This window comes from Miscanthus floridulus, chromosome 13, assembly GCF_019320115.1.
Source record: "Miscanthus floridulus cultivar M001 chromosome 13, ASM1932011v1, whole genome shotgun sequence".
Lineage (NCBI taxonomy): Eukaryota > Viridiplantae > Streptophyta > Magnoliopsida > Poales > Poaceae > Miscanthus > Miscanthus floridulus.
Genome location: NC_089592.1, coordinates 88,752,178 through 88,764,826, shown reverse-complemented (window position 1 = coordinate 88,764,826; position 12,649 = coordinate 88,752,178). Strand labels below are relative to the sequence as shown.

Sequence of the window (12,649 nt, the reverse complement as noted above, 5' to 3'; positions counted from 1 at the left end):
GAACAAGCGTTTCCATTTCCATTTCCATTTCCATTTCCATGTGAAAAGGTGATCAGAGAGAAGCGGAAACCAACACAAGAACATCGTGCCTTGTTGAAAATTGACGGCTGCGTGCGTTCGGGGTTCACACTAGCATTTTCAACGGCGGAAGCATACTGCTCGTCTATGTTGATATGCCATATGTTTTTTTCAGTTTCCCAACAACTGCTCGTGCATTTAAAAGTCCACCTGAAATGACCCCTTTTGTGATTTGTGATTAGGTAAGTATATCTGAGTAGATTAAGACATAATCACAAGTTCAACGGACCAAGTTACATTTCAAAAGTATATATTGTAGTAGTTTTTCCTTCTGTATCGGAAATGACTTGTTTACACGCAAGAATAGCACAGAACTTGAGAAACAAAATCAGCGGGACGTCAGCATCCGCCAACAGCATGGTGCAGTGCTACGTCAGCCTATTTTACACGGCCTACACATGGCGTGAAAGCTAGAGGTTCTTGATTGTCCTCACTTTGCCAGTCTTGAGTCTCCACGTTGTTATCATAATCAATTAACCTTGTGACAAGATCTCTCATCTTCCTCTACACAGGCTTTCAAGAAGATCCTTCCTATCCGAGGGAGAAACCATAACGTTCATAGTCCCCTTCCCTCTCCAGCAAACAATGGCAATTGTGGAGGGATCCTTAGAAATGGAATCTACATGCTTATGCCCTGAAATACTAGAGAAAGTTAGATTATGAAGTCATTGTTTCTTTTACCTTCAGATAGGGCATAATGTTACCTTCGAGTAACACTACAACACAGCAACCAGGCATCAAGGATGCAGCTTGCTCCCCAAATCTGGTGTCGAGAAAATGAACGAAGTTTATGCTTCGGTACTGTAAAAGGCGGTGGAAGTCAGGTGGGGATGCATATAGTATCCTCTTGCTGATGTATGGAAGCAGTAGCGATAATCCCTCATAAGACAACCTATATGCACATGGACAGGCATCCTTTGATCTATGCCTTTCCTGAAAGAGAACAGAGTACCTCAAAGTTTGAGTAAAATATGTATGCTCTTCCACTGTTCAATGTTCCTAAGAAATCATGAATCAGTAAGGAACACCGTGTGTTTAGAGCACTTTATACTTACAAACATTTTAACACCAAGTGAAGCCATCTTGAGCTGCCCACCAACTTCTGCATTCAGCTCCAAAATCTCTTTAACTGATTTTGATATGTAATATATTCTCCTTGCGTTATCAGTACTTCTAGTCACCAGATGACCTTCGAGTGGGAATGATTCCTTGATGCCAAAGAAGGATATTATACTCTTTATCACCGCTTCATCATTCAAAAATAAGACAGGATCAACCCCTTTCCACCTGCTTTGCTTTTGCAACTCCATTCTATCTCCTGACTCTGCTTGAGTGCTTTCTACATCACTGAAACCCATTTCAACCTCGGTTGAGTTCTTATCCTTTGAAGTTTGGCTGTCTGTTCTTAAATTCTGTCGCCTACCCAGCATTTCAGTATCAACTTCAGAAACGTTGTGCTGTTGGAGTGTCAAAATAGTTTCATAGGGTCTTGTTTCTGGCTCAGGTTCTTTCTGAAACTGCATAATCCTGTCTGTTCCAAGTGTGTGCTGAATTTTTGTGCCCTTTATATGACTGCCTGAAAGAACGCGGAGCATTCAAGCATACAGTGGTAGTACTATTTATGCATGTAGGCATATAAGATTAAATGCAAACTTTCTTGAAAGGTATTGAGTGGAATCATCAAAAAGAAAGCGGAGATTACCATTCAAGGGAGACAATTTATGAAGAACTGCGATGAAAAATGCCCCACTGTTTTGGTCATGAGGAACAATCCTCATGCACCGATGCAGTGGAAATTTTGAACTCACAATGTTTGAAGCGCAATCCAAAATTTTATTGGAACTGATAGAAACTCCATCCATATCATGATTAACTTTTTCCGTTTCTTCAATGTTGATATTTCTTGAGAAGCTGTTCATATTATCTATGTTCACTTCAACATCACCACACACAGTATGGCTTTCCTCAGTGCTATTACTTGCAGGAAACATGCTTGGCAATACTACATTCTTCCTATTGTGTGGAACTTCATCGTGACTCTGAAACCAAGATTCTCGGTCTTGTACCTGCAAGAGTCAGAAAAGGAACCGCTAGGATAACCAGAATAGAAGGATAAGATTTTTGCCACCCTGATTATGTATTGTACATTGTCAAGTAGGGACTAACTGTTCGACTAAAACACTGAGATGGAAAAAGGTTTATTCTAAAAACAATCATAATTCTACAAAAAAGAGACAACTATAGATCCTCTGCTTACAAATAATTGTCAAATTCAGCCAATACACATAAACCAATTAAAATAATCGTGATGTCAATTGGACCAAAATGCTCCTAGTTATCACCCGTATAAAAAAGAGGAACCAAAGTAGATGGTATAGACAGAATATATAGGGGCATTTTGGGAAAACATTTCAGCAATCACGAACAAGATAAATAAAGTGGTCAAAAGTGATAAGTATCTATACTTCGAGAGAGTAAAAAAAAATGAGACCTGTGCTGACATGCTCAATTTATTTTCTCCATGTAAAAGATTATTAGTAAACTAAAATATCATAACGAAAGTAAAGCCATTGGTATAGTATGTTGTGTGTCATAATCGTGAATCCAGAGACACATACAAAGGGGCAGACCCAGTGCCGGAGGCTCCCACATGAGTGGGGTCTGGGGAAGGTAAAAAAACGAGGCAAGCCTTCCCCCCGCAAAATCTGCGGAGAGGCTGCTTCAAACCCGTGACCTGGTGGCTCAGTGAGACAGCTCTCACCACTGCACCAGGCCTGCCCTTCCAGAGACACATACAAACCAGGGTAAAAATTGTAATTAAGAATGAGCAATCTTATTAGATACAACACATAAAAAAGAAAGTAACCAAGGGATCAACCTTGATATAGATATAAGCACACAAACCTTCCAAGTGCTAAGCCCAGGACGCCGGACCAATTCAGGTAGCTCACTAGAAACATCAAGGAGTTCAATAGAGTTTCCACTTCTTCGAAGGAGCTATATGATTATGTGATACATGAGCAACTTGCAAAGCTAATTCATGTTACAGCACACATATTGTGAACAGATTGTAAAAATGAATAGCAAATGGTATTTGTATGCAGCAGCCTAAAGGAAAGGTAATCACTCATAGTTAAGGACTTAAGTTTAAAAAACTACACCAACCCAAATAACATATGAATTTTTTGGAATTTCCTCTACAGATCTTCGGAGTTCCGATGAGACGGTTCACATTGGGGCTTGTGCTTAAGCGGCCTCATAAATCCAGTGGCATGAGCCTGTAAGGCATACAAATTGAATTTGTCCAGACATCATTTTGGATTCTATAAGCTACCTTAATTGCCTTATTAAATGACCAGCCAATAAAGCACCCAAAACTATGTGACTAAACTACTCCAGAAGGCCTTCAACGCGCAGAGATTTTGCTCATATCTAGGCTAGAAGTCGCAAGAAATTAACAGCTTTATGTTCAACAGCTAAAGGTAAGAAACTACAGTAGATACCTCAGCTGTGACAGCTTCATTTTCAACAGGATTCATTGAACAAGTCGAATAGACCATCCTTCCACCCACTTTAAGTAATGCAATACCTTAAGAAATAAAATAAAACTGTGATATTACATACTGTTAACCTTAAAGCTTCAAATGATATATTTTGCTCTCAAACTGTGATATATTATGCAGTAGAACTCCGACGAAATTCCCAGGTAGGTATGTTTAAAAACTCATGGTATACTATGATTACTCAATTAGAAAGAAGAATCACCCCCAACAAAGTGTCAAATCAATATTAACAGATCCATACCACGCATTGCAATATTTACTTGCAGAAGATGAAGTTGGTTACCCATGCCTGAGTTCCTGAACAACAATAACAGATTGCGACCTGAGGATACATACAGGGAAGCATAAAGCAGCAGACAAAACAAAGATTCAGTTATTACCACTTTCTCCACATGTCATGACCCTTGCGAATAGTCCCATCACCACTACAGGGAACATCACAAAGTATGCGGTCGAATTCTAACCTTTGTAGTTTGCAGGGATCTTTATATGATTTTAAAGAATCCTTTGCAAGAGAACAATAGGGGAAGTTTTCTGCTTCATGGTTTGTTACTATTAGGTTGGCGGTGCACATTCTCTTTGTATTATGGATAAGGAGGTCACATCTTCGCACATTGAGATCATTGGCTATCACCTAATCAGTCTCACAAGAAGGGAGAATATATATGTTAGTACTTAGATTACCCCAAATTAGGGAGGGGGATTTGGGGAGAAGTGAGAGGGTAGGAACAGTGACCAGTAGGCCGACGCCCAAGACAGGGGCTAAGCCTTTGATCTACTTCTCCTTAAGTTGCAAGGGTACATTGGGCCTCTATATATAGGGGCCTATGACTTAGGGACAGAGGTAGTACAGGAGATAGACCTCCTAGTCATCTAAGCTCTAGATCCTTCTTAGTTCTTACCATGCCGGCGCCACAGCCTACAGTACACAAGTTAGCATTGACCCCATAACAATACAGCAGGCCTGACTGAGCTGCTTACTAGGTCAAGTTGGTCCTGGGCCATACCAATATAACTAAACTATTCATTTCTCATAAGTCTTTGGAAATTATAACACAACTAGTTCTACTAACTACATGTAACAAAGCTAAATACTAACAACTAATATGACTCCAAAAATCATCAAGAGTTATAAGAGCAATAGTTTTAGTGCCACATGAAACTGAGGGAGAAACCACCAATGCTCCTGGAAGTAGCCCTGGTTCTTTTGATTGGTGAATCATCTCAAGTAACTGAAAAGTTTTAGATCCCGGAGCAGCACACACTGCACAAGATACGCAGATACATGTGAGGCTATACTATTGGAGTATTTTGTCATCCAATCAAAATGAAAGAATACCCATTGACACAGTCATCAGAGGCTCAAGGCGTGGCGAGGGGAGGCGCGGTCCTGGAGGGGCCTCCCATGGCAGCCACTCCTGCCCCACCCGGTCGTCAACCTGAACTGGTACAGAGTCTCCCAGTGGTGTACTCCAGGAAGCGTCTCCGCTCAAGGGCCTCTCAGCATGCACAGGACGCTCCCCAGTCCCCTGTCTCTCCCTCGGCCACTATATTACTAAAACTTGACAAAGTGAGCAAGTCCATCGATGCTCTGCTCCCCCATCCCCGGATTCAGAAACGGAGGGCGAAGAAGCCACCGTCGGGATCCCTGCCGCGCCGTAGCAGAAGAGTGGCCGGAGCGGAACCTTGTTCCCCGGGGCCGGTGATCAGTGTAGCTCAGAGAAAGGTTATGAGGAGCTTGGGCTTTGGACTGCAGGAGAAGATTGATGTGGCTGTTCAGGATGAATATGGCAAATTATATGGACAGAAGCTGAATGAATCTCATGTTTCGGCGCTTGCTGCAATCTTTGGCTGGACAGTGGAAGAGGGGGGGTGGGGAGGCACGCACTGCTGACCTGCTTGTCTCCCTCTAGATAATTGTTTGTTGATTCTGGTCGTCTCTATTGCTACTGAAGATGAATCCTTCATCAATTTTGATTTGGAATGTGCGGGGTCTCAATGATGCTGCTAGGCGCAACTCAGTAAGGGATGTCATACTCTCGAGTAATGCTGAGATAGTATGACTTCAAGAGACTAAGATTGAGCATATGAATCAACAAGTGTTTCTATCTGTCTTTGGCTCCTCATATGATAAATTTGTTGCTTTACCGGCTAATGGAACTAGGGGCGGGATTCTGATTGCCTGGAAGAGCAATACCTGCCAAGCCATCGCTACTCGGGTGGATACATTTTCAGTATCTGTTTGGTTCTCGGAACAGGAGGGCCGTAACTGGTGGTTCACAGGAGTGTACGGCCCTCAAGAAGATGAGGAGAAGGTATTATTTTTACAGGAGCTCAGAAACATCAGAGGTCTATGCAATGGTCCTTGGTTGCTTGCAGGTGATTTCAATTTAATCTACCAGGCAGCAGATAAGAATAATGCCAATCTGGACAGAGCCATGATGGGTAGATTTCGCCGCTTTTTGGATGACTGTGAGGTCAAAGAATTACCGCTATTGGGCAGAAAATACACATGGTCCAATGAAAGGATGTCACCCACCCTGGTAAGGCTGGATCGGGCATTCTGCTGTTCGGATTGGGAGGATATTTTTCCTGGCTCTATATTGCAAAGTGCTGCTTCTGGAGTGTCGGATCATTGCCCCCTAATTCTAGGGTTAAAGATTAAAATAACCGGCAAGCGACGCTTCCATTTTGAAAGTTTCTGGACCAAGGTTCCAGGTTTTTTTGAGGCGGTGCAGCAGAATTGGGAGGCTCCTGTGCAAACAAACTGTGCAGTGGAGCGCCTCTTTCTCAAGCTACAACGCCTTAGCAGAGGTCTTCAAAAGTGGGGTCAAAGGAAGGTTGGGAACATTAAGTTGCAGATAGAAATGGCCAAGGAGATTATTCATCGGCTTGAGATTGCAAGGGACTCCCTGGAGCTATCTGCTAGTGAGGAATGGTTGCGCAAGAAGCTCAAGCTCCATTGCCTTGGTTTGGCCTCCCTTGAACGAACCATCGCCCGTCTGCGTTCAAGGATCCTTTACCTTCGGGAAGGTGATGCAAACACATCGTTTTTCCACCAGCAAGCTCGCTTCAGAAAGAAGAAGAATTTTATTGCAAAGTTGCAAGTAGAGGACCGGCTGGTTACTTCCCAAGAAGACAAACAGGAAGCAGTCCTAAATTTTTATGACAAGTTGCTTGGTACGGCGGAAGAGCGGAATTTCTCAATTAATCTAGATGAGATTGGCGTACAGCCTACGGACCTATCCTCCCTGGAGGACCCGTTCACAGAAGAGGAAGTATGGGCAACCATCAGCGATTTGCCCCTTGATAAAGCATCGGGACCAGATGGTTTTACAGGTCGTTTCTATAAGTCTTGCTGGAATATTATCAAAAGTGACTTGCTGGCTGCTTTCCATTCTATACATCGAGGGCATGTGTTCAAATTTAGACTACTTAACTCTGCTTTCATCACCCTGTTGCCCAAAAAGATGGACGCTCTGCATGTCAAGGATTATCGGCCTATAAGTTTGATTCACAGTTTTGCCAAATTAGTAACAAAAGTTTTGGCCAACCGGCTTGCTCCACTGCTGCCTTCTATGGTTTCAAATAATCAGAGTGCATTTGTCAGGGGAAGAAATATTCATGATAACTTCCTGTTTGTCCAACAAATGGTGAAATCTTTGCACAAGAAGAAAGAGGCCCATATTCTACTAAAGTTGGATATTTCCAAGGCATTCGATTCAGTTTCATGGTCCTTTCTCATGGAGGTAATGAGACAGTTGGGTTTTGGGCAAAAATGGCGGGACATGATCAGTTTAATTCTGTCAACTTCGTCCACTCGAGTGTTGGTGAACGGGGAGCCTGGAGATTCTATTCTTCATAGTCGAGGCCTACGGCAGGGTGATCCACTCTCCCCCATGCTCTTCATTCTAGTCATGGATGTGCTTGACTCTCTAGTGGAGTACGCGGCGAGAGAGGATTTGCTTCAGCCACTTGCTGTCCAACATGCTCGGCATAGGGTATCCTGTTTTGCTGATGATGCTGTCATTTTCCTTAGGCCGGGGAGAACTGATCTGCTGGTGATCAGAAACATCCTGGACCTGTTTGGTCATGCGTCTGGACTCCATACCAATCTGGTGAAAAGCTCCATCTCTCCCATTCATTGCTCCGAGAATGAATTAAGTATCACTGCTGAACTTCTATCTTGTTCAGTTAAGGAATTCCCTTGCACTTACCTTGGGCTGCCTCTGTCCATCAACAAACCCACCAAGGAAGTGCTATTGCCCTTGATTGACAAAGTGGCAGATCACTTGCCTGGTTGGAAGGCATCCCTAATGAACAGAGCAGGTCGGTTGGTAATGGTCAAGGCGGTTCTATCGGCCACTCCCATCTATTCCATGATGGCTCTCGATCTGCCAAAGTGGGTGTTAAAAGCCATTGACAAGAGGAGAAGGGGATTTCTTTGGAAGGGTCAGGAACAAGCCAATGGGGGCAATTGTTTGGTGTCCTGGGAAAGAGTACAGCAGCCTCTAGAGTATGGAGGATTGGGGATTTCTAATCTGGAAACCCTTGGCTGGGCACTACGGGTTAGATGGTTGTGGGCTCAAAAAATGGATCTTTCTCGGCCTTGGGCTGGATTCCAAATTCAGGTTCCTCATAATGCCGAGGCATTGTTCAAGATGGCAGTCGACCATATTGTGGGAAATGGTGCTTCCACCCTCTTTTGGAAAGACAGGTGGATTGATGGACAAACTATAGAGGAAGTGGCTCCCAACCTGTTCAAGGCCATCCCTAAAAGGATAACTAGAAGACGGACAGTTGCACAAGCTCTTGTCAATCGAAGTTGGGTTACAGACATCAAGGGTACTCTCTCAGTTCAGGTTATATTGGAATATCTTCGAATTTGGGATCATGTTGAGGGAGTTGTCTTGCAGCAAGAAGTTCCAGATCAAATAAGATGGAAACTCTCACAGAATGGAGTATATAGCAGCAAGTCGGCCTATGCTGCATTTTTTGTAGGAACTATTAAATTTGCTCCCTGGAGGAGGATATGGAAGAGTTGGGCGCCTCTCCGTTGCAAATTCTTCATTTGGCTAGCCATCAACAATAGATGTTGGACTGCGGACCGCCTTGCCAAAAGAGGATTGCCTCATCATGAAGTCTGCCCTCTTTGTGATCAGGAGGAGGAAAACATTCAGCATATATTGGTTGGCTGTGTTTTTACAAGACAGATTTGGTCCCTGATCCTCCAACCTCTTCATCTGTCAGACCTGACTCCCTCAGCTTCTGAGACTCGTTTTTCCTTATGGTGGAAGAGGGCTCTGAGCGCAGTCCCGAAGGGGATAAGGAAAGGACTTAACTCACTAATTATTTTGGTTTCCTGGGAAGTATGGAAGCACAGAAATTCTTGTGTTTTTGAGAGCTGGTGTCCTATGTGACAAAAGGGTACCACAGAAGCTAAAAGGCAAGTTTTATAGGACGGCGATTAGACCTGCTATGTTGTATGGTGCAGAATGTTGGTCTACGAAAAGACGACATATTCAACAGCTAAGTGTCGCGGAAATGCGTATGTTGCGTTGGATTTGCGGTCATACAAGAAGGGATCGAGTTCGGAACGATGATATACGTGAGAGGTTAGGGGTAGCGCCAATTGAAGAAAAGCTTGTCCAACACCGGTTGAGATGGTTTGGACATGTACAACGGAGACCTCCAGATGCACCGGTGCGTAGTGGAATCCTAAGTCAGGATAGTAACGTGAAGAGAGGCAGAGGAAGACCGAAGTTGACTTGGGTAGAGGCAATAAAAGGAGACTTGAAAGGATGGAATATACCCAAAGACTTAGCCTTAGATAGGAGTGCTTGGAAGACAGCTATTCACGTGCCTGAACCTTGATGGCTTCTGTTGGGTTTCAACTCTAGCCTACCCCAACTTGTTTGGGACTTAAAGGCTTTGTTGTTGTTGTTGTTGTTGTTGTTGTTGTTGTTGTTGTTTGAGAATGCTAGACCCAACATCTCCTTGCTGCTCCAGACAGTGTCTGATGAGATCAACATTTGGGGGATGGCTGGAGCATTTAAGCTCCAGGAACTCCTGGTGAGGTCGCAGGCCCCAACAGCATAGGTCTGGGGTATTTGGTCAAGGTCGTGTTTGTGTCTGTGGCGCGTATATAGGCCTCTTTTTGTAGAAGTGTGGGGGTGTGTTCTTGGCTGGGGTTTTAGTCCATAACCGGACTTTTGTACTATCTTTTCTCTCTTAATGAAATGACACGCAGCTCTCATGCGTTGTTCGAGAAAAAAAAACAGTCGGTTTGTATGAGAAGCACAGGATATTTAAGATAACAGAGAAGAATTAAACAGGGACATACTATCAAGAATATGGTGATCTGGTTGTACATTCAGAAACAGTGGCGGAACCTGTAGAAATAAATTTCAGTTAATGAAACAAGACTTCGTCTAACAGAATCGAAAAAACAACTAAAATACAAGTTAACAGATATGACAATATTTATCAACAAATTGTTACAGGATGCCCACCATGCTAACAGCCTCTTGCCTAGTTATGTTACCAACCTCACTCTCATGCTTTAGAAACTCATGAAAACTGGAAAAGAAGAGTGGATCAATAGAATACTCATAGATTAATCGATAGCACATCAAGGTAGAAAAAGAAATTAATTGTTCAGAATAATAATAGTTTGAAAGTGAAAGAAATATATAGCCAACTTCCCCATAACAATTTAAGCTTTTGGGAAAACTGATTGCTCATAAAAACCAATTCTACATAAGCCAATGTTCCTGAAATTAGATAAATTTTAATAACATAATTGTGGAACAAATATTCCCTAGGTTAACCTGATGCTCTACCAATCTGCAGTACCAGTATCTGATGTTTATTGGATATCCTGATTCTTCTGACCCAATACAACTCAGTTTGAAGCCCACTTCAAGACCATCTCAGACATCTCCACCCCACCCCAAATCCCTACCATACAATCACTAGTGCAAAGCCAAGAGTGTCCCGTATTTACACTACATAAACCAAGCAAGATTCAGGTCATGGCAAGACATAAACATCATGCTGCAATTAATTACCTTTCGAGTGCCTGATTTTTCCTCAATTCCTTCCGAGAGAAATTCAGATGCCATGCAAGATTGCATGGATACCAAGGCAAGGAAGTTATAGCATCTTCTCCATGCTCATTACTGACCTTTGCAGTGAGTTTTTTAATTGTAAATTAGAAAATGTCAAGGATTGAGTAAGGAGAAATTCATAGACGACAGAGAAAAGGCTACCTCACTCTCCAAAGATCGCCTAAATTCATTTTCCAACTTTGAGCAGATATCTTTATAAAACTGGCAACTGAAAAGGAAAGTAGAAATGTAAACCTTCAGCTTACATGGTAAGCACTAGTAAAAGATGAATTATTGTATTCATGTATCAAATACGCAAAAGTAAATTTAGCCTTTGTGAGAATAGCATGATATTGCTTAATGGAATAAACTTTTGCAGTAACTACAATGAAAGGTTTGCTAAATGGCACATTTGAAGCTACCCTGAAACTACATGAGTCTTATAATAAGTGACAATTAATTGGATGGTTTACACGCATTCCTAAGGCAATTCTGAAGTACAGGTTCCTTACTGGACTACCATAAAGCGCAGATTGCAAATAAACTATCTAATACAACCCTTGCACATGACTACTTGAATGGCAGATTAACCAGATATCCAAGTCATGGAGCAGCCAGCCTTTGATAACCAAAGGCTTTGGGTGCAGAACGAGAAGGAGAGATGGGCATCACGTCCAAGAGAACATGAACCGTTGATGACAGTGGTCCATGTGGAGTTACTCAAGCCAAGGAATTGGATAACTAAATGAAGACCTCAGTGGCAATTCATGATTTCACTTCAGAGTAACCAGCATTACCAGGCATTGATCCGAAAGGTCGCTGGCAACGGTTTCCGCAGGACATTCATGAAGGCATCCCACTCCTCCTTGCGGACAATTTGCTGAACCTGCCCAAACAAATATGCAGGTGCGATCACACACACTGACACACATCCAGAAGAGCAGGATCCTGAAACCATGCCATTTTCTACGTAACTCTAAATATGAAGACTAAACTCAACTAGCACAAGAGTACATAGTGGTAATCAGTTAAACCTCAGACCTATGATACAGAAATATTGTTCATATATGAACACATTTATCATTACTGCAGCAACAAATCGTTCCAATCTCAACAAACAAGCTGTCACCCCAGACACTGCAGCTTGATTCACTTCAAATCGTGCCAATGCGATAGATAGGAAAGAAGCTATCTGAAATCGAAATGGGCACCACACCTTATAGTACTCTTCGAAGGCAGCGTTCTCCAGTAGTGGCGGCTGCCGCGAGGGTTTGGCCTCGGCAGCGGGAGGGGCAGGAGGAGGGATCCGGGGACTGCGACTCCAGAGGCTCTCGAGCGCCTGCGTGAACTGGCGGCACGGCGGGTGACCGCGCCTCCTTTCGCTGCCCCCGACGCATCGCCCCCGCTGGCCGCCGGCGACGACGCAGGCGGGGGTCCTCGCGGCTAACATTCCAGCATTTCAATTAGCGCTCGTGGACTGTGGTGGTGAGGTGGGTGTGCTCAGTAGGATTAGGATGTCATCAACATGGATAATGTGCGGTTGCAAAGATGCACAGCTCCTATATATCTTAACCTTTGGTTTTGATTTAACAAGTTGTTTGCTGGAAGGAACTGAATGGCATGGCAACAGAGCATCTTATCCTAATTTAAAAATCTAGCATGTTAAGGGTGTGTTTAGTTCGCGAAATAAAAATTATTGGATGTTACATAGGATGTTTCGGGATGTTACATAGGATGTTAGTTACTGTAGCACTTATGGCTAATCATGAACTAATTAGTCTTAAAACATTCGTCTCGCGATTTCCGACCAAACTATGCAATTAGTTTTTTTCGTCTATATTTAATACTCCATACATATGGCGCAAGATTCGATGTGATAGTTTAGGGTGAAAATTTTTT

General features: G+C 43.0%; 1 protein-coding gene across 1 annotated transcript; it reads right to left on the bottom strand.

The window, feature by feature from the left end:
- Positions 1 to 266: 266 nt before the first annotated feature.
- Positions 267 to 12,286, bottom strand: LOC136499080 (uncharacterized). Its single transcript, XM_066494777.1, has 15 exons — positions 11,967 to 12,286; positions 11,548 to 11,636; positions 10,913 to 10,979; positions 10,712 to 10,827; positions 10,154 to 10,220; positions 9,985 to 10,033; positions 4,820 to 4,905; positions 4,022 to 4,275; positions 3,883 to 3,938; positions 3,582 to 3,667; positions 2,983 to 3,075; positions 1,781 to 2,144; positions 1,134 to 1,654; positions 783 to 1,011; positions 267 to 712 (listed from the first exon to the last, which is right to left on the bottom strand). Exons 1-15 carry the CDS (start codon positions 12,198 to 12,200, stop codon positions 573 to 575), a joined length of 2,451 nt encoding a protein of 816 aa, XP_066350874.1. The 5' UTR covers positions 12,201 to 12,286; the 3' UTR covers positions 267 to 572.
- Between the last annotated feature and the right edge of the window lie 363 nt (positions 12,287 to 12,649).

Coding starts and splice junctions, on each gene's coding strand:
- LOC136499080 (XM_066494777.1), bottom strand. CDS start 12,200: ATGTTAGCCGCGAGGACCCCCGCCTGCGTCGTCGCCGGCGGCCAGCGG. Junction 10,221..10,711: donor AAAAATCAGGCACTCGAAAG/GTAATTAATTGC, acceptor CTTCTTTTCCAG/TTTTCATGAGTTTCTAAAGC. Junction 3,939..4,021: donor CATGACATGTGGAGAAAGTG/GTAATAACTGAA, acceptor ATTGTTGTTCAG/GAACTCAGGCATGGGTAACC.